Consider the following 19,377-nt stretch of genomic DNA (forward strand, 5'->3'; position numbering starts at 1 on the left):
AATAGGCTAACCAGGCATGACGTTGCTGTTCAGTGTAGTGTAGTGTGTAGTGTTAGCACCGTAGCTCACAAACACCCCGTTTCCACGGTGGCTGGTTCGGAGCTGCTTCAGAGTCGGTTTTCAGAGTGTTGGTTTTTTCACGGTTCCACAGGGGTGCTGAACTGCTGCCGTATTTTTTGGTTCAACTCTGGCTCCAAACGCTTGCTAGGCTGAGTGTGTGTGTGTGTGGGGGGGTGTACTCAAGGAAGTACCCGCCTGTTACCATTTTTTGTAAACATGAGAGCCGGAGCAGACTTTCATTTAGTCCGAAAATATTTTGTACCTGCGACCGCAACGTCCGTCAAACAATGCAGCGAACGATGCGGAGGATATTAAAAGTGAAATTTGTTTGCACATTTCTTAATATTAGACCAGTATTGGTTATGAAGGAGTGTGTTTGCAAACTGCAAGTATAAACATATAAGCCACCATCCGGGTTTATTCCTTTAATCCGTACTCATATTGCATTTACATGGTGTTTTCATGGTTATTTGTAGCAGACATCACGTATTGTACTGTGGTTTTCGTGCTGGTCGAGGAAGCGTGGACCAGCTGTACACTTAGCAGGGTTCTTAGCGGACTTGGAGAAGGCATTGGACCGTGTTACTCGAGGAATCCTGTGGGGAGACCACCTAATTCTGTATGACCAGTGTCAGAGCTTGGTCCGCATTGCCGGCAGTAAGTCACGACTCGTTTCCAGTGAGGGTTCGGGAATCGTCCAGGGCTGCCCTTTGTCACTGATTCAGTTTGTTACTTTTACGGGCAGAATTTGTAGGTGCAGCCAGAGCTTTGGTGGCGTCATCTGACCACGATCTTCAGCTCTCACTGGATCGGTTGGCAGCCGAGTGTCAATCAGCTGGGATGAGAATCAGCACCTCCGAGTCCAGGTCCATGGTTCTCACCCGGAAAAGGGTGGAGTGACATCTCTGATTTCGGAAAGCAGGAAGTGTTACATCTCCGTGACGGAGCTGTGTTTGGTCACTGCTTTATGGTAACGTTCAAGAACAAATACCGCAGTCTGACGTAACAGTTATCCTTCACTTGATTATTACACAAAATAATAGCGCTAAGTATTTTTTTTTGTCAAATTCTGATGGAAGACCAGTAATCTTCAAAATAAAAGCTCCAGGCAAGTCATCTGGACGTTTGACAAAATAAATATTAATTAAATGGCGTGACTTCCCTTTTGTTATTTCCCGATGGGAGGCGTAACCCTTGTGACGTGATGACACGCCTCCCCAGGACAAATGAAAATGAATGTGGTGTGGAGCCTGTTCACGGCCATCACCGGTTCAACTCCACCAAAGTTTGCCTTGGACAAATACTCACACGCCTCATGAGCATTAAAGCCACAGACACACAGAACGGCATGTTGCCAGTAGAACTCCAGCATTAAGGCCAAACATTCACCAACACACCCCTGAGACTTATTTAAAATGTTGAAAAATCGCCCAGAATACGGGACCATGACGGTTCCTTCGGTGCATTTTGAGTCATGAATGCTGAAAGGTGTGCCATACTCTGCTTTCCTTCCATACAAGCTGCAATGTGATATCGTCAGCCACAAGTCCTAACGATGCTGTCACTGCAGCTCTGAGCGCACGTGACGTGTTGCATATGTGACGTGACAGAAGGCGCCTCATTATCTTCATCGGCCTTGTCCGGAGGCGGCGGATGGTTACGCAACACTTCTCTTTGACTCGAAATGGGAAATGGAGACAGATTTCACTGTGATCATGTCATGGACACCGACACGATTAGACACGTATTTTTGGATCTGCATCACCATCACTGATACGTATCTCCATACGCTGCCAACGTTGCATACGAAGCAATAAATACCATACGATTCACTTCGGGTGCAATATGAGAGGACATGTTGCATACAACACAGTGCCGGACTTGTTTTATTGTTGCAAAACTTACTTGTTTGGAAAACGTAACGCTACTTCCTCCTCGACAGGCTTTGTATACGCTCACAACAAGCGGAAGATTTGACCGAGACTGCCTGCTGCTAAATTGAGACGCAAGAGATGATAAAAGAATGGCTTCAAGGCTCCTTTGGAGTCAGATTCACATGTACGCCCCCTTCTGGTGCAGCAGAGTACTGTCTGCCTCGCCTTGGGACTTCAGACACCTTAGACATTAAGCAGGCTGTAAAAATCAAGGTCAGGGGTGTCCAAAGTGTGGCCCGAGGGCCATTTGTGGCCCGCATGGTTTTTTTATTGGCCCACGGCACATTCTAAAAATATAATTTAACATCCAAAATTTTTAAAAAGAGAGAAAAAGTTGTAATCAAACAAGAAAAAGTTGTATTTTTAGGATAATAACGGAATATTATGAGGCAAAACAACGTCACTTAATTCGAATTAAGTTGAAATATTAAAGAAAAAAGATGCAATTAAAAAAAAAAGTCGTACCATTATAAGAAATAAGCAAAACAACAAATAAAGTTGTAATTTTTGGAGAGTTAGGTTGCAGGAAAACGTTAGAATGTTACGAGAATAAATTCAAAATATTGCAGTCGTATTTTAACGAGAAAAAAGTGTCGTAGTATGAGGAAAAAAATGTCATTTTAATAGCATGAAGCTGAAATATTAAACACAAAATATGTTTTTTTTAAGTTGTTATATTATGAGAAACAAACAAAACAAAGAAGGAAGTTGTAATTATTGGGAAATTAGTTAGGAAAAAGGAAAAAGTGTTGTGGGAATAAAGTCATAATTACAAGAGGAAAGTCACAATAGTGGGAAAATTAAAAAAAAAAAAAGCTGTAATTCTACAAGAATAAAGTCCAAATATTGAGAGAAATACGTCATATTTTAACAATTAAAAAATGTCATCATTTTTACGAGAATAAATTCATTATATTAAGAGGGAAAATAATGTCATTTTAGTAACATAGAGCTGAAAAATTTGTATATATATATTTTTAAGTTCTTAGATTGTGAGAAACAAACAAAACCATGAATAAAGTTGTCATTTTTGGAAAATCACTTTGGGGAAAAGTCCTGATATTAAGGCAATACAGTGACAATATGACTGGAATAATGTCACAATTACAAGAAGAACATTTACCAGAAGAAAGTTGAAATAGCTGGAAAATGGAAAAAAGGACTCCAGCAGAAATGGAAAAAACTGCTTTAATTTTACGAGAATAAAGTCAAATTATGAAGAGAAAAAAGCTGTATTTTAACGCTCATTTTACGTGAATAAAATACAAATATTATGGGAATAATGTCACAATTAAGAAAACTGACTAGAAGAAAGCTGAAACGTGAACTCGCCGCTGCCTCACCTGAGGTTGCTACCCTGCATTTCATCGGGAATTACGCAAATTCAGCGATTTTCATGCGACGCCGTTGTGCCTGTGCTGGGGCTCGTGCGATTGTCTTGTGGGCTCTGTGGATTATTTCGAGTCGTTCCCTTCATTCCCATGATGCAATGTGACGGGGTGAACGGACCTCGTTAGGCATTAGGGTCACCTCTTCCAACTGTGCTGAGACCAGGGAAGCGTGCCATGCTTGGGTCCGGATCAGAGCACCCACACGACTCAAACAAACCCAACTTTTTCGGGGTCATTGTGTTGACATTCACACATGTTTTGCCATCCGTCGTCTCCCGATGATGTGCTTTCCTACTCACACATGCGGTAACATAGCACACAAGCACATACGGTATTCATGCATGATGCACACGTGCAGATGAGACACGGGAAGCACAGCTGACTCACATCTGATGACAAACACGTTTGATGTGCCAGACTTCATTCTGCCAACTGGCTCTGGGCGCACGCACACACACACACAAACACACACACACACGCACGCACGCACAATTTGCATTGTCCAACAAATATGCACAGAGTTGCACACAACAACTTCTACTTTGGATGCCACCTGAATGATTCACTCATACTTTGAATCACAAATTGAGATTCCATCAGACCAGGGGCGTCAAGCTGGTTTTCACCGGGGGCCACCTTGCAGTTATGGGAACTGGGAAGCCATATGAATGTGTTATCGCCTCATGATTTTCTTACGCATTTGATGATTTACTTACATTATTTATTGACTTACTTACAGTGAAATCAGAAGTCAAGGTGCCAAGCAGAAATGTGAGTATAGAACTACTGTATTATATCATTCTGTTCAATGGGGTTTGACAACAACAAAATAAGAAACTCCAACTGTGTGCTGTGCAAATGCCGCCGCTTGTCATCAGTAGGGTCGCGGGGGTATGCTGGAGCCTATCCCAGCAGACTTTGGGCGAGAGGCAGGGTACACCCTGGACTGGTCGCCAGCCAATCACAGCCAAACAACCAATGCATTTAATTAAAAAAATACAAAAAAACAACAAATAAATACAAGAACAAAAAATACAAGAAAGATTATGTCTTTGAATAAAAAAAAAATACATTGTTTTTATGTAATGAAATACAGTATATGTATACTGTATACTGTCTATAACAAACCCAAATAATAAAATAAGATAATGATATATATTTAAACAGGGGGTAATATATTTATTTAAAAATATACATTTAATAAAAAAAAATACAAGAAAGATTGTGTATTTTGGAGTTTTACAAATAATTAAAAACATTTTATGCAATAAAAAAATATTTATGTAAAAAGAAATAATATTAATCAATAAAGATAAAATAATACAATTAAAAAATATTCAAAATATATATTTTTTAAAAAGTGTCTTTTTGATGTGCGTCACTTTCAGGCTTTCGCGGGCCGCATAAAACGATACGGTGGGCCGAATCTGGCCCCCGGGCCTTGAGTTTGGCACCTGTGCACTAGACGAACTCGTGTTTGAGAGATTTGAAATCACTTATGATCCACTGGTATCCCTTATTTCCTTTCCTAGAATTGAAAAGCATCGACCGGAAGCCACTTAAGGTTCCGCTGATGAAAATAAAAGCTGCCGCTGGCGTGTGTGTGTGGCACCAGCGACTTCATGACTTGACATTCTTGTTTGGGTCCTTGTGCTGCTTTTATCACCAGTTCTTTAAAAGGCTTAAAATAACAAACACATGATTGTAAGATAACAAAAACCTGCAGGCGTGAGGAGACGCAGCTGTTTGGTCTGCTTTATTAAATATGTCTGCACCCAGCCAAATTATGCAGACTGGAATTATGCAACAACAGAAGAGACGACCAGTGCAGGGCAACACACACTCGCACAACACATGCAAATATGCAAACCTGCCCAGGGTCGTGATGGAAGGAAGCGGCAGGTTTCCCGCCCACAAGAATTTGTGTTTCCAAATGATTAGAAGGGAGGCGGCGTACGGGACGATCTGGGAGGCAGCAGCTGCTCGTCCCCCTGGCTCCAAGTGGAGCAGAAAATCAGGATAATTTCATTGTGATAATCAGCCTCCCACCCCTCCTCTTCATCTCTATAACCCACGGTGAGGACGGAGGAGATGAAGATGTGCTTCATACACGGGGTGTGTCATAGTTTGCGATGCCGTAAATGAATGATTAAAGAGTGTCTGTGCACCAAAATTGTTTAATTCATTTTATTTTTTTACCCGCGGGGGCTTTTAGATTCTTATCGGTGAGATATCTGATGGTGCTAGCATGCTATCATTTTAAAAACTGCAACTTGTCTTTAAAAAAACATGTCTTTTTGAACTTTGCATCAACGCTATGTAGAATATTTTCTTGCTGCATTCATTTTCTATGTCGCTTAATCCTCATTAGGGTCGCGGGGGTATGCTGGAGCCTATCCCAGCTGACTTTTGGGCAAGAGTACACCCTGGACTGGTCGCCAGTCAATCGCAGGGCACATATAGACAAACAACCGCTCACATTCATACCCACAGTACGGACACTTTAGAGTCACCACTTGACCTAATGTGGGAGGAAACCGGAGTACCCGCAGAAAAGCCACGCACGCACGGGGAGAACGCGCAAACTCCACACAGAGATGCCCAACAGAGATTTGAACCCAGATGTTCCCGATCACCTGACTGTGTGGCCAACATGCTAACCACGAGGACACCGCGCAACCTCAAATAGAAACAAATGCTGTCAAATCAGTGTAACCCAGGAAGTCCAACCAAGAAACAGGAAGTGGAGAAAAGACACAAGGTGGCACAGTCCATCCATCCAGCCATCTTCTTCCGCTTATCCAAGGTTGGGTCGCGGGGGCAGCAGTAAGCAGGGAAGCCCAAAAGGCTACTTCGTACACCGGAGGGTGTATTTTAACTATCGTATCCTGGTAAGGTCTATTCAGGGGTTCTGGAGAGGTGGATCCGTCGGGTAGTTGAATAGTCTTTTGTATCCAGTTGCTGGTGAAAATTCATCTCTTTGCTTATTATCTGTAAATGTGATAAGAAATGTAACAAATCCTATATATTTGCATGACAATGCATTCTCTATTATTATTACTGTTTTTATTATATACTGTCCAATAAACCACCGTTATGTACAGTAAGTTCTTATGGCGAACCGATGCAGTACTTGGACTGACCAGTGAGAGGCAGCAGTGCCCCACGGGGCAACGAGACTGACTGGAAATAAATTGGAAGAAGCTAGGCTGGGCTAGTTTATCGGGTATGTGGATATTTATTTTATATTATCAAATGTATAATATGTATAGACTTTACTGGCCAAATGTGTGCGTGCTCATGCTGTGTTGTCGTTTTGTGTTTTTTTTTATCACCCCAGGTTGACATTTTCACACACAGCCTACAAGTTTCTTAGCACATCAAAAGCGTTGTCATCTGTGAATTAGTAACCACTTCCTAATATTGGCAGTCTCATCTTCTTACATATCAATCCATCACAACTTGAAACATTCAACTGTAAATTAGTCTTTTAGAACTAGTGAACATTTGGTAGCACACTCACTTGTTTTGATGGTGTTCCCATTCGTATTTTTACACCTGAACGCAACACTCCCACACACGCATCCTGTGAAAAGTACGGGCTCAACGCTTAAAAACAATATTATGTTATGATTAATCAACGTTAATGTAATTGATGTTAAAAAAAACTTGTTTTTTTATCTGTTTTTTTTTATCTGTAAATAGCACTATGATGTGTTTGCGTGTTAAAATTGATGCTATTGCGATGTGATTGTGATTTTGAGCGCCCCCCAGTGGACTTTTTGAGTCATGGACGCCCATCCGACAATGAGGAATCGTCAACTACGTACCGTATGTATATTTAAACGAAATACTTCTTTGAAGTCTGCACTGTGTTTTATTGTATTAAAGCACACGTGTAAGTAGTCTAAATGAGTACTATATGAGCACTATGCACTATTAAAAGTTGCTCCATGTTTGTTCCAGAGGCTCCACCCCCCCTCCTCAACATCCGTTCCTCCTCCTCCGCCACCGTGAAGCTCCAACCGGAGTATGCACGCCGGCTCTCTCCCCCGCTGTACCCCGCTATGTCCGCCTCGGATTTGATGGGAACCTCGGCTTCTTCCTGTACTGGTGGACGTTCGTGAAAAGAGGCTGCAGGAGCGCGCAGGACAAAATGAAGTTGGTGCTCCTCTCCTTCCTCGTCCTCCTCCTCCTGGCTGCATCCTGCCCGATGTCCTTCGCCACCATCACCAGTAAGAACCGATAATGCATAGCAATATATGTAAAAACATGTGCTGCGGTATTTATGTATGGTTAATACTTGTTTGATGAGTGTAAAAGATGCTACAATAGAGTAATAATGCACCATTGCAAACTACAACCACAATAAAAAAAACATTGTTAAATTAATGCCTTTTTAGTGTCTATCAAAACTTAGCGTTATTATCTTTGTAAAAGCAGATTTTACTGTGTAGCTCCCATCCTGCATACACGGTTACCTATAATAATGATAACATCCATCCAACCATTTTCTATGCCGCTTCTCCTCATTAGGGTCGCGGGGGTATGCTGGAGCCTATCCCACCCGACTTCGGGCGATAGGCGGGGTACACGCTGGACTGGTCGCCAGCCAATGGCAGGGCACATATAGACAAACAACCATTCACACTCACATTCATACCTATGGACAATTTAGAGTCGCCAATTAACCTAACATGCATGTTTTTTTTGGAATGTGTGAGGAAGAAAACCCGCGCACTCACGGGGAGAACCTGCAAACCCCACACAGAAATACCAAAGGGAGAATCAAACCCAGGTCTTCCCGATCTCCAGACTGTGACTGTGTGGCCAACATGCTAACCACTAGACTAATTTATTGTCCCTTTCTGAAAAATCCAAGGGAACCATGCAAAATAAGTAGGATAAATTCATATAATAACAATAGAAGGATCTTTAAAGTTCAAATTAATCAAATGCACAGTAACTAAAGCTGTAAGATGGTCATTTACAAAAACGTGCGTGTTTTGTTATCATCAAGCCTTGTCTAGAAATAAAAGGTGCTGATTACAGCAGGTGTCTTTTCACTCTGTGTTTTAAAGTGCTTCTTACGACCATCCTTATGTTTTTGCAAGGGCAATAATGGAATATTTCTACCTTCTGTGCGGACAGTTAGCTCACCTTTTAAAGCGTCTTATTCTACATTTAAGTTCCATGCAGGGCAGTGGTGACCCACTTATCCACCCGTGTCCGTCTGATTGACCCGTGACGTGTCTTCTTTTCATTCTAGCTTCAAATGAGTTTGTGTCCTTGGCAGAGATGGAGGACGCCCTGCTGAAGAACCTCTTCCAAGGCTACCAGCGCTGGGTGAGGCCCATCCAGCACGCCAACGACACCATCAAAGTCCGCTTCGGACTTAAGATATCCCAGCTGGTCGATGTGGTAAGGAGGAAATTATGACGTCGTGGTTTACGTGCTTGTGATTCACAACACTTCCTACCGACCTAAACTAGTAATTAACACTTTATCAAGTACACATGCAACATGCAAGGAAAGATGGCAGATTTTGCAACAACTTTCGCACAGGAAATAATAAATAGAAATGATCTGTTCCAGAGTCAAGCTGTGGCCATCATGAAACTTTTATTAGCTGTACGCGTACTGCAGTGCAGGCGTTGCATTACAGAGCGATACGCATACTTCAATGTCTGCCGGGACGTTGTAGGGATGGCGAGGAGGTGGTTGATCAACAGCCTCTTTATTGAAGCGCAAGTGGTGGCTGTCGGCCGCGACCACGGCAAAACAACATCAGCGACACCTGGCTGTCCTCTCAAACCCCTGCTCACGCACATGCGCTGGACTCACGTTCACAGACACTCTGAAATGACAGACTTTTAACACTATACATAACTGTCATTATTAATCCAGCAACAAACCCGGTTCATCCTTTATCTTCGTTAATACTTCGTCACCGATATGCCTGACTTACATTTCTGCGAGCAATAGTAACTAACTTCCACCAGGTGATTGACGGCGCATGTAAATTTGTTGCTCGGCCAAATGTAACAAGCGTGAAAGGGGTGGCTTGGTGACAAAGGGTTCAGATTGCAGACCTCCACACTGCAGCATTATCTGGAGCAGTTCAGAATGAATATTTATCTAAAAGCGTGACAAAAGCCTACTGTACATCTACACACCAGCGATGTCCATTGCTCCTCAGTCAGCCATTGTGGGCGTAACATGACTTGTTGAACAGTTTTGCTCTGATCAACCAATCAGATCACGGAAAAAATGCTGCCGTTGTACTGGAGGCCAGCTAGCTGGCCTGTAAAGGTGACTATGAAATCTGATTGGTTAAAGAATGAGCTTCGTTGCTAGTAGTGTTTAAGTAAGCCAGCGCTCCAGATTCCGAAGGCCTTGGGCAGATTACATTGACATGGCAACACATAGCAGCTGAAATCGGATTGGACAAAAAACAACACGACAAAGAACCCCACGCCTCGAAAATCAGCACGCCACACACACCCTCTGTGCGTTTCTTGCGTTTTTTGGTGCTCGTACATCCGGTTGTGACCTAGGCTTTAAGGAGTCAAACTTTCCAAACTCCTGAAAATAGATCGGGAACACTTCCACCTTCATGCTTCTCTTACTGGAGTGCTCCTTTTGAATATTGCAGAGACTGCCTCTGATAGGATGAGATGCTTTGGTTTGTTCAAAGGGAGGAAAATGGAGGATGCTAATGGATGAAGCACGCTCCCCGCCGTGAAATATTCATCCTAACCATTTTCGCTTTTCCACCTGCCTCATGAGCTGCAAACAAAGCCCCCCAGCCCGGTGGTGCTTTTGAATTTTGGACGAAAAGAGACAGAGAGGGAGCGGTGACAGTGTGTCGCACGTCGTCCCCTGATCCTCCCTAATTGGCTGCTGCACGGCTCACTATTAGATCACGCTTCCCCTCTGCTCTGTGTGACGCCACGACATCCAAGTGAAGGTGGCAGCTCTCCCGTATGCAGGCTGCCTCGTGCAGCAAACCACAACCACATTTGTATGCATGTTGTTAAACAATAAACCCTTCTCACCGTGGCAATCAAGGCATTAAAAAGGCAGAATTTTTATTGCCGCTTCTGTTTTGGAGCCCATTGACCTGTGCAAGCGTACCTAATGAGATGTATGATTGGCTTGGTTTCAAGCACAACGTTAAATATTTTAGCAGTATGCTGTATTGTGTGGTTGGTTTCCGGTGGTAAAGAAGTGTATTTGTTTTTAGGATGAGAAGAACCAGCTCATGACAACTAATGTTTGGCTGTGGCAGGTAAGCAAGAGGCTACGTTTGTCGTCTCATTTCAAATCTGTTTTATTTGCCTTTCTGATGTTAAAACCATGTTGACTGACGCGCACAGTTGTAGTGAGAAAGGTGGTGTTACGTGTTTCATCTGATGTGGCGCAGGAGTGGATAGACTACAAGCTGCGCTGGAATCCAGACAAGTACGGAGGCATCACTTCCATTCGAGTACCATCAGAAAACATTTGGCTCCCCGACATCGTCCTCTACGAGAAGTAAGATCGTTTGATACCGAGTCCACAAGGACACAAGATGATCAATTAAAAAGAAAAAGAAAAACTTGCTGTAAAAATGCCTAAAACACTAAAGAATTACATTGACAAGGTTTGAAAAATGCTTAAACTTTGGATAAAGTTGCGCCAACTACATTTTGAAGAATTTTGAAAAAAATTGCAAAATGAAACTTTTTGTATTTACATTTTTTTATTGTCCATTTTGTGGTTGTTTTTGGTAATTGATAAATAATTCCTGCTTATTTGGTCTCATAATATCACCTCCTTTAATTACGTAAAAGGCATATTTTAATATGAAATTCCATGATTATAATACGATTTTGAACCAACTAAACAATCTTTTTTAGATTTGTGAAATAAAAAAAGACATCTATATATACCAGCGTTGTCCAAACTTTTTCCAGCAGGGGCCACATACTGAAAAATGAAAGGATGCAAAGGGCCACTTTGATATTTTGTATGATATACAGTAGGTGAAAAGGCATATTATATTAGTATTGTCTGGTCCGACCCTTTTAGCAGGGTGGGAACCACACGGGTTCTTTAATTCTTTCATCTGTGAAATCATTATCTGTGCCAAAAAATTCTATTTGGAGTGAATACAAGCAATTCTAATGCCAGTGCTGGAGAGAACGGTCAGCCCACTAGCCAAGGTTTAGCAAGGTCCAAGCGATCTCTGAAGTGAAACTGAGTTCCTCTTCCTCATATACTTTAACTGCTGTGGAGGCGGTCCCGATGATCAGGAAACTTCCTGTTAACTGTTTGTTGGTGTATCGGTCTTGGCTAGGAGGCTGGGCGTCTCAGCCAGGAGACAGAAGGGTGAGTCAAAATGAAACTATGTGTGGGGTGTTAATTAAAAAGAACAAGGTGCCTTTTCTTCCAAGTGAAAGGTCTTGTGATTGTGTTATCTCTCGGTAGTAGATAAGCACATACATGTTGCAATGGGAAAATGTTCCATTCCTAACAGTATTCCTAACTTTCCCCTCATTTTTATTTTTTTAAATTTTCTAAATATTTCAACTTCTTCTTAAATAATCTTCATGCATTTATTTTCTCATAATATTATGACTTTATTCCTATAATATAACCTATACATTTTCCTCAACCTAATTTTCCAAAAATGACAATTGTATATTGTTTTGTTTGTTTTTTTTCTTTTCGTTTGTATTTTTTCTTTGAATATTTCTAACTAAATTTATATAGATATTTATAACTAAAATAATGCTATTTGTCCGCATAATATTCCAATGTTATTCCCGTAAAATTCTGACTGTTTTTTTTTTTTTTGTTAGATTGCAATTTTTTTGTTGCTGATATTTTGACTTTATTCTTGTAAAATTACTGCTGATATTTCTGTATATTTTTTTTATTCTGTTTTTAGAATGTGCCAATACTTTGGACACACCTGATATATCCGATTAATTATGATACAAATTCCTACAGTATACGTATTTTATGGTATTTTAAGGGCTTTGAATGGAATAATGTTTTTGAATAGTTGATCAATAAATTGGAGCGCTTGTGTCCACACTGCTTTAACTTAGTTTAAAGACTGTGAAGTGTGGCTGGTGAAAGTATGGCTAAATAAACACATTTGACTTTTAATTGTCTGCCATCCGGTATGATTCAAAATGGATAATGTTCTCCTAAAGTGTAAGAAAATCAAATCAAATAGTAGATAAGAGATCGGAACCTCTGTATACTTCTAAAACCTCCACAATGAATTCCTATACGACACACTTTAGAATAGATCATCATGACTCATCATTTTTTGTCATTTTGTCAGTGCTGACGGGCGGTTTGAAGGTTCCCTGATGACCAAAGCCATCGTCAAGTACAACGGGGCCATCACGTGGACGCCGCCTGCCAGTTACAAGTCGGCGTGCACCATGGACGTCACCTTCTTCCCCTTCGACCGCCAAAACTGCACCATGAAGTTCGGCTCTTGGACCTACGACGGCCACATGGTGGACCTCGTCTTGATCGACAACCAGGTGGACCGCAAGGACTTTTTCGATAACGGCGAGTGGGAGATCCTCAGCGCCACAGGGGCCCGGGGGAACCGCAAGGATGGCTTGTATTCGTATCCCTTCATCACGTATTCCTTCATCCTGAAGAGGCTGCCGTTGTTCTACACGCTGTTCCTCATCATCCCGTGTCTGGGTCTGTCTTTACTGACCGTGCTGGTGTTCTACCTCCCCTCCGACGAAGGGGAGAAGCTGTCGCTCTCCACGTCCGTCCTGGTGTCGCTCACCGTCTTCCTCCTGGTCATCGAGGAGATCATCCCCTCCTCGTCCAAAGTCATCCCGCTCATCGGCGAGTATCTGCTCTTCATCATGATCTTCGTCACGCTCTCCATCATCGTCACCGTGTTCGTCATCAACGTGCACCACCGCTCGTCGGCCACCTACCACCCCATGTCGCCGTGGGTCCGCGACCTCTTCCTGCAGAAGCTGCCAAGGTTGCTGTGCATGCGAGGTCACACCGACCGCTACCACTACCCGGAGCTGGCGCCCGAAAGCCCCGAGGTGAAGCCACGTGCCGGAGGTCGGAGAGGCGGTCCGAGGGCAAGTGGCGGGCAGACGGCTTCTGATGGGAAGGAGGAGGAGGCCTGGGCCACCATGTTGGATAAGGCCATCTACTCCGTGCGCTACATCAGCAGACACATCCGCAAGGAACACTTCATTCGAGAGGTAAGCTCAACTCTTCTCACCGCTGCGTAATAATCAACCACAATGTTGTCTTTTTCTCCCAGGTGGTACAAGACTGGAAGTTTGTGGCCCAGGTGTTAGACAGGATCTTCCTATGGGCCTTCCTGACTGTTTCCATACTGGGAACCATCCTCATCTTTACTCCCGCTCTGCAGATGTTCCTAAAAGTCCCTCCACCAATTGCAAGTGAGGACCCGCCTTTGAACTCGCAGCTCTAGCTCGCACGTTTGAGTCTGTCACCCATTATTATTGATACTGTAATTCATCATTTCAATAATTCAATGTATTAATCATATGCTGGTGTTCTATGCAGCTCTGTCACTTTTATGACGTCATATCTCTGTGGCCTGAAGGTATACAAGTAGAAGGACATAAGCCTTTTACAATTTGGCATAAATAGACATGGGAAGGAAATAGGTGCAGTTTACACTGCAATGCCGCAAGCCCGGTCACAGTAAACAGACAAATATGCACTGCTTTCACGTCTTCAATTGTTGCTTTACAACACTTAGTGGCGGGGCGGGAGTGAGGGGCTGCGGAATCCAAACATGTCAGGAGAAATATGCAGATCACCGGGGGCGTCCACAGTCCACACAGTCTAAAAACATGAAAACAGGAAACATCAGCAGGAATTTCACAAGAATAAATATTAAGAGAAAAAAGTTTTAATCTTAGAAGAAAAAGTTGTAATTTTAAAAGAATAACGTGATATTATGAGGAAAAATAATGTCCTTTTAGGAGCATAGAATAAGGTTGTTTTGTAAAGAGTTACGAGAATTAAGTGAAAATATTATGAGAATAAAGTCATAATTACGAAAGGAAAGTTGAAAAGTATGTAAAGTTCAAAAAACAGCAACTTCAGGAATGAAAAAAAAACCTGTTGAATTTTTTACAAGAATAAAGTGAAATTATTAAGAGAAAAACTTGTGTAATCTAACAAGAGAAAACATAACCATTTTTAAGAGGATAACTCGTAACTATGTCATTGTAGTAGCATAGATACCTTATTCTTTAAGTCGTAATATTAGAAGAAACAAACACAACAAAATGAAGTTGTAATTTATGGAAAATTAGGTTTGGAAAAAAGTTATATTATTAGAATAAATTCAAAATATTAACAAGAACATTTATGAAGATTATTTAAGAAAAATATTTAAATAGTTGGAAAACTGAAAAAAAAAAACCCAGCAAAAATGGGAAAAAAAAGAGCCAAGTTGATAGAATAGGCTTTAGTGGCAAAGTCACATCCTTTCATTTTTCACTAAGTGGCCCTCGTTGGAAAAGGTTTGGACACCCCTGCTGTACATAATTTGAGATTTATGGAGTATTTTATTTTAAAGAAACTTACTACACAGCAAACCTGGGGTCCAATATCAATTCAAAACCCCCTGAAATGGGCGGGATAAGACCCCTTCAGGTCTCTAAGACTTGAACTATAAATGATTTTCGATTCTTTGTACTAATCAACCAATTTCGCATCTACTTTTCTGGACATGTGTTGCATGAAAAAGCCACAGTTTAACCATAAATTTATAGCAAAAAGTGCTGACGTGAGACGTCAGTATGTGACAGCACCACCCAGTGGTAACACAAAAACAAATCAAAAAAGGTTCCTTTGTGATAACCTTTTACATAAATGATGACATAGTTTGATTCCTGTAAAGAAATATCAGCTTCTAATCACTGTTTCTTTGGTCTACACAGTAATAAAGACACAGCCTCATACAGAAATATGACTGCCGATTGTATTTATTCCACACTTATTCATCCCACTACACAACAACACAGTTCTTAGCTCATTATCATCTCATTTGCGTCCTCCTGTCTGGCTGTCCAAGTGAGCTCGAGCGTTGCGCAGCATCTCCATGTACAGCCTGTTGTTCTCGCTGCACCATCAACAGACAACACAGTCGTTAGCAAATACCAGGAGTTATATTCGACAATCTGTGCTTCTTTTTCTTGGTTGTGTCACACATTGACACTTGTTGCCAGGCAGAATAGCTGGATCTGGTGGGGGACTGTCACACATATTGTGTCACTTACTCTGCCACCGAGCGGTCAAACATCAGGTTGCCCATGTCCATGTAGAACTGGGCGTCTGTTCTCAGGGCGGTCCAGTACTCGTTAGCCTGGGGAACAACATCAGTGTGAGAATAGACATCTTTTGTTTACCAGGAACTAGTGGGGGTGTCACCTGCTCCTGGATGGTGTAACCCCACTGGTTCTGAGAATGGTGGGGGTCCCAGTATCCTGATTGTCTTTTCAGACGGATGAAACGCTTTGCTTCCTCCTCTTTCATGAAGGGGGCCGCCAAGACCCCTGAACACACAATAATTACATTTTAAACCAGCGGCGTCCAAAGTGCAGCCCGTGGCAAATTTTAAAAAATAGAATCTAAATGAATAAAGTCAAAATATTATGAGAAAAAAGTTGGAATCTAACGAGAAAAAGTCGTAATGTTATGAGAAGAACATCATGATGTTATACGGGAAAACCATTTTTAGTAGCATAGAGTTAAATATTAAACAAAAAATGTTTGGTTTTTTTTTTTAGTTGTTATATGAGAAACAAAACAAAAAAAAAAACTAATCTTTGGAAAATTACATTTTCGGGAAAAGTTATAAAATTTTGGGAATCAAGTCCTAATTAGTAGAAGAAAATTTACAAAAAGAAGGTTGAAATAATGACTAACAATGGAAAAAACAGCTGGATTCTCAAAATAGTACGAAAAAAAAGTTGTATTCTAACAAGAAAAAGTTGTAATTTTACGAGAATAAACACGTTATCATGAGAAAAAATCATGCCGTTTTAGTAGCACGGAGTTGAAATATTAAAGAAAAAATACCGTATTTTTCAAAAGTCGTAATATTACAAGAAACAAACAAAACTAAAGTGTTGTAATTTTTTGGAAAATTAGGTTGCAGAAAAAGTTAATATTATGGGAATTAAGTGAAAACATGATGGGAATAAAGTCATAACGAGGAGGAGAAATGTACAAGAAGAAAGTTGGACAATTGAAAAAACAACGGGCGAAATGGATAGAACAGATGGGTTTTTACGAGAATAGTCAAGTCAAAATATTAAGATTGTATTCTAACCAGAAAAAGGTCACTATTTTACGAGAATAAACTTGTAATATTATTAGGAAAAATAATGTCATTTTAGTAGGATAGAGTTGAAACACTAAAGAAAAAAAATTGTCATTTATTTTTAGGATTGGGAGAAAAGTTAGAATATTATAGGAATAAAGTTATAATACTTGGAAAAGAAAATGTACAAAGATTATTAAAGAAAAAACTTGAAATATTTGGGGAAAAAAAACCCTAGCAAAAATGGAAAAAAAAGAGCAAGTTCATACTAATAATAGGCTTTGTCACCTACATCACAAAGTTGAGATGCAGTTTTTTTCTTGAATATATACTGTATATACAGTATATACTGTATATATAACTTCTTAGCATATCTACATGTGTTGCTTTACAAAACATCAAATTTGAAAAGTTGCATCTTTTCATTCTCACTGGCCCTCGCTGGAAAAAGTTTGGACACCCCTGATTTAATCACATCAGTTCAACAAAAAATATTGTCTGGCCTTGAGAAGGATTCATCAAATGGAACACAAAGTGTTACATTTGAATCAACGTGCACTTAGTCGTCACGGATATACATGCAATCAAAGATTTGTTTGTTTTTAAGGAAAAGACATGGACTTGCACTCAACAGCCACACAAGTGGATCAAGCATATTGGCACTGAGTGTAAAAGTAGCATTTAAGTGAAAACACCGTGATTACTGTATTGCTGCAAACGATTGGACTTACCGGTCAGAAGAGCCAGCAGGATTACACACTTCATGTCTATAAAATTCAAAATGAGTATTTCAGGCGCATCATTACCATGGGAAAAAAAACCTTTTTGCAATGTCAAATAAAATCCAAAGTGTGAGATTTACCTGCAGAGTGAGCGCTGAGCTCAGCTTCCACTTGAGAATCTCACAGACGGATGTGGACAAGAACAAGGGTGTCTTTCACCACGAGGAAGGACGGGAAGGCAGACAAACATGCCTCAGAAGGTAACCGTCCAAAACACACACACACACACACACACACACACACACACACACACACACTGCTGTGTCAACAAATTAATTGCAAACAGCATTTTTGGCAATTTATAAATCGTGTCAGGGTCCCTCCTCTCCTCTGCTGTTTTTCATTCCCTTATTGAACCCCCGCCCTGATGTGGAATCATCGCCACTGTCTTTGAAGGCCCGCCCACATGTGGAACCATCAGCAGATTGCTGTCAACTCTGTAGTGTGTGATTCACTTGTTTCCCTCCTTCAGTCCTGTCTCGCTTGCTGCCCAGCCTTCCCCGCTTTGTCCACCAAGGATTCCCTCCACTCCGATTCACGAAGTCTAAATAAATTCTTGTCTTTTGCTCACACTAGAGTGTCTGCATTTTGGAGTCCAGTCCACGATCTCAGCACCGACACCTTGTCAGAACAATCTGGTCTAACAACATGGACTCCGCAGACACTGCACCTGGATCCTACCAACTACAGGAAGTGTTGGGCTCTCACGGCCGTTTCTTGAGACATCATTCGGAGATCTTTTAAGGTCTAAGCAGTTCTAACCAAGCATTATTCTCTCTACACACAGGGCGTTAGAGTTCAATGTCAGCTTTGAGGCACGCTCCCTGGATTTGCAGCCACACCAGCCTAGTCATCAGCATTTGGAGAATTTATGCCACCTATCCTGACCCCTTTGCGGGGGAATTCAATCCGTGCAGAGGATTCTTACTGCAATATGAACTTGTGTTCATATTGGGCTTGGGCTTGTTACAAGAACAAGCATTGGCATCGGCAGAGGCTTTGCTGTATTTCCTAGATACTCACCCCATCACTTTCGCTGAGTTTTCCCAAAAGACGAAATCAGTGTTCCACCATCCGGACTGCTTGGGTCCTCCTGCAAACTGACTGCTAACACTTGGCAAAGGGTTGCTAAACATTCCAGTCAAGGCTGGGATCCTGACAGAAGAGTCCTACAAACCGCATCTCTATGTTCACCCAGCTCCTGTTTAACGGTCAGTCCAGAGTCCAGAGACTCCAGAGTAGAGGTTAACTTTATAGACGTCAACCTGGCAGCCAAGCCTGGAGTACCGATCATACCTCTAGAAGGCAGCATCACCGCAAAGGGGCTGGATGGCCGTCATTGGCCACAGTCAATCAACAGACTCAAACCTTAACTCTCGTACTTTCTGGAAACCATAACCTCTTGTTGTGCCTCTCTTATTGAGTGAAATCAGCTGTCCCTCCTGCTAATAAAACTATCCCACCTGTTCTTCAGGGTCCAGCGAACCTGTCCCATAACTCTCCGTCCCGAACTGAAGGAAGTCTTTCGTAAGAATAAGACAATTTCCCTTCCACCTGTTTGGCCTTACGATTGTATGGATTTCCTTCCTGATGTCCCTCTCTATCTGGCGTCCCCATTGCAAAGCTGTAGAGATGTACATGAAGGGCTCCCTGTCCAACTCCCCTGCCTTTTTCCAGGCTCTTGTATATGACATTCTGAGGGACTTCTTGGGAAGGTTGCCTTTTGTTACCTCGATGATATTTTCAGTGACTCAAAAAACTTGAACAAACACATTTCCCATGTTCGCCAGGTTCTCCGGCACTTGTTGGAAAGCCGACCGTTTGTCAAAGCGTAAAATGTCTTTTCCGTGCAGAAT

At 41.6% G+C, this 19,377-nt stretch overlaps 2 protein-coding genes across 3 annotated transcripts; one reads left to right on the forward strand and one right to left on the reverse strand.

Annotated features, from left to right (window-relative positions):
- Positions 1-6,291: 6,291 nt before the first annotated feature.
- Positions 6,292-15,381, forward strand: LOC129189870 (neuronal acetylcholine receptor subunit non-alpha-2-like). Of its 2 annotated transcripts, none has more exons than XM_054792035.1 (7): positions 6,292-7,216; positions 7,352-7,620; positions 8,682-8,806; positions 10,632-10,676; positions 10,812-10,921; positions 12,726-13,632; positions 13,695-15,381. In XM_054792035.1, exons 2-7 carry the CDS (start codon positions 7,542-7,544, stop codon positions 13,866-13,868), a joined length of 1,440 nt encoding a protein of 479 aa, XP_054648010.1. In that variant the 5' UTR covers positions 6,292-7,216; positions 7,352-7,541; the 3' UTR covers positions 13,869-15,381. The 2 variants fall into 2 exon arrangements, with proteins under 2 accessions (XP_054648010.1, XP_054648009.1); XM_054792034.1 differs by having other exon boundaries at positions 6,297-7,216; positions 8,655-8,806.
- On the reverse strand, positions 15,382-18,196 carry LOC129189871 (uncharacterized protein C3orf85-like). Its single transcript, XM_054792036.1, has 5 exons — positions 17,602-18,196; positions 17,471-17,506; positions 15,845-15,969; positions 15,694-15,779; positions 15,382-15,536 (listed from the first exon to the last, which is right to left on the reverse strand). The coding sequence occupies exons 2-5, from the start codon at positions 17,502-17,504 to the stop codon at positions 15,458-15,460; spliced, it is 324 nt and encodes a 107-aa protein (XP_054648011.1). The 5' UTR covers positions 17,505-17,506; positions 17,602-18,196; the 3' UTR covers positions 15,382-15,457.
- Between the last annotated feature and the right edge of the window lie 1,181 nt (positions 18,197-19,377).

This window comes from Dunckerocampus dactyliophorus, chromosome 11, assembly GCF_027744805.1.
Source record: "Dunckerocampus dactyliophorus isolate RoL2022-P2 chromosome 11, RoL_Ddac_1.1, whole genome shotgun sequence".
Taxonomy (NCBI): Eukaryota; Metazoa; Chordata; class Actinopteri; order Syngnathiformes; family Syngnathidae; genus Dunckerocampus; species Dunckerocampus dactyliophorus.

Coding starts and splice junctions, on each gene's coding strand:
- LOC129189870 (XM_054792034.1), top strand. CDS start 7,542: ATGAAGTTGGTGCTCCTCTCCTTCCTCGTCCTCCTCCTCCTGGCTGCA. Junction 7,621..8,654: donor GTCCTTCGCCACCATCACCA/GTAAGAACCGAT, acceptor TTTTCATTCTAG/CTTCAAATGAGTTTGTGTCC. Junction 13,633..13,694: donor AGGAACACTTCATTCGAGAG/GTAAGCTCAACT, acceptor TTTTTCTCCCAG/GTGGTACAAGACTGGAAGTT.
- LOC129189871 (XM_054792036.1), bottom strand. CDS start 17,504: ATGAAGTGTGTAATCCTGCTGGCTCTTCTGACCG. Junction 15,780..15,844: donor GTTACACCATCCAGGAGCAG/GTGACACCCCCA, acceptor GTTGTTCCCCAG/GCTAACGAGTACTGGACCGC. Junction 15,537..15,693: donor TTTGACCGCTCGGTGGCAGA/GTAAGTGACACA, acceptor TTGATGGTGCAG/CGAGAACAACAGGCTGTACA.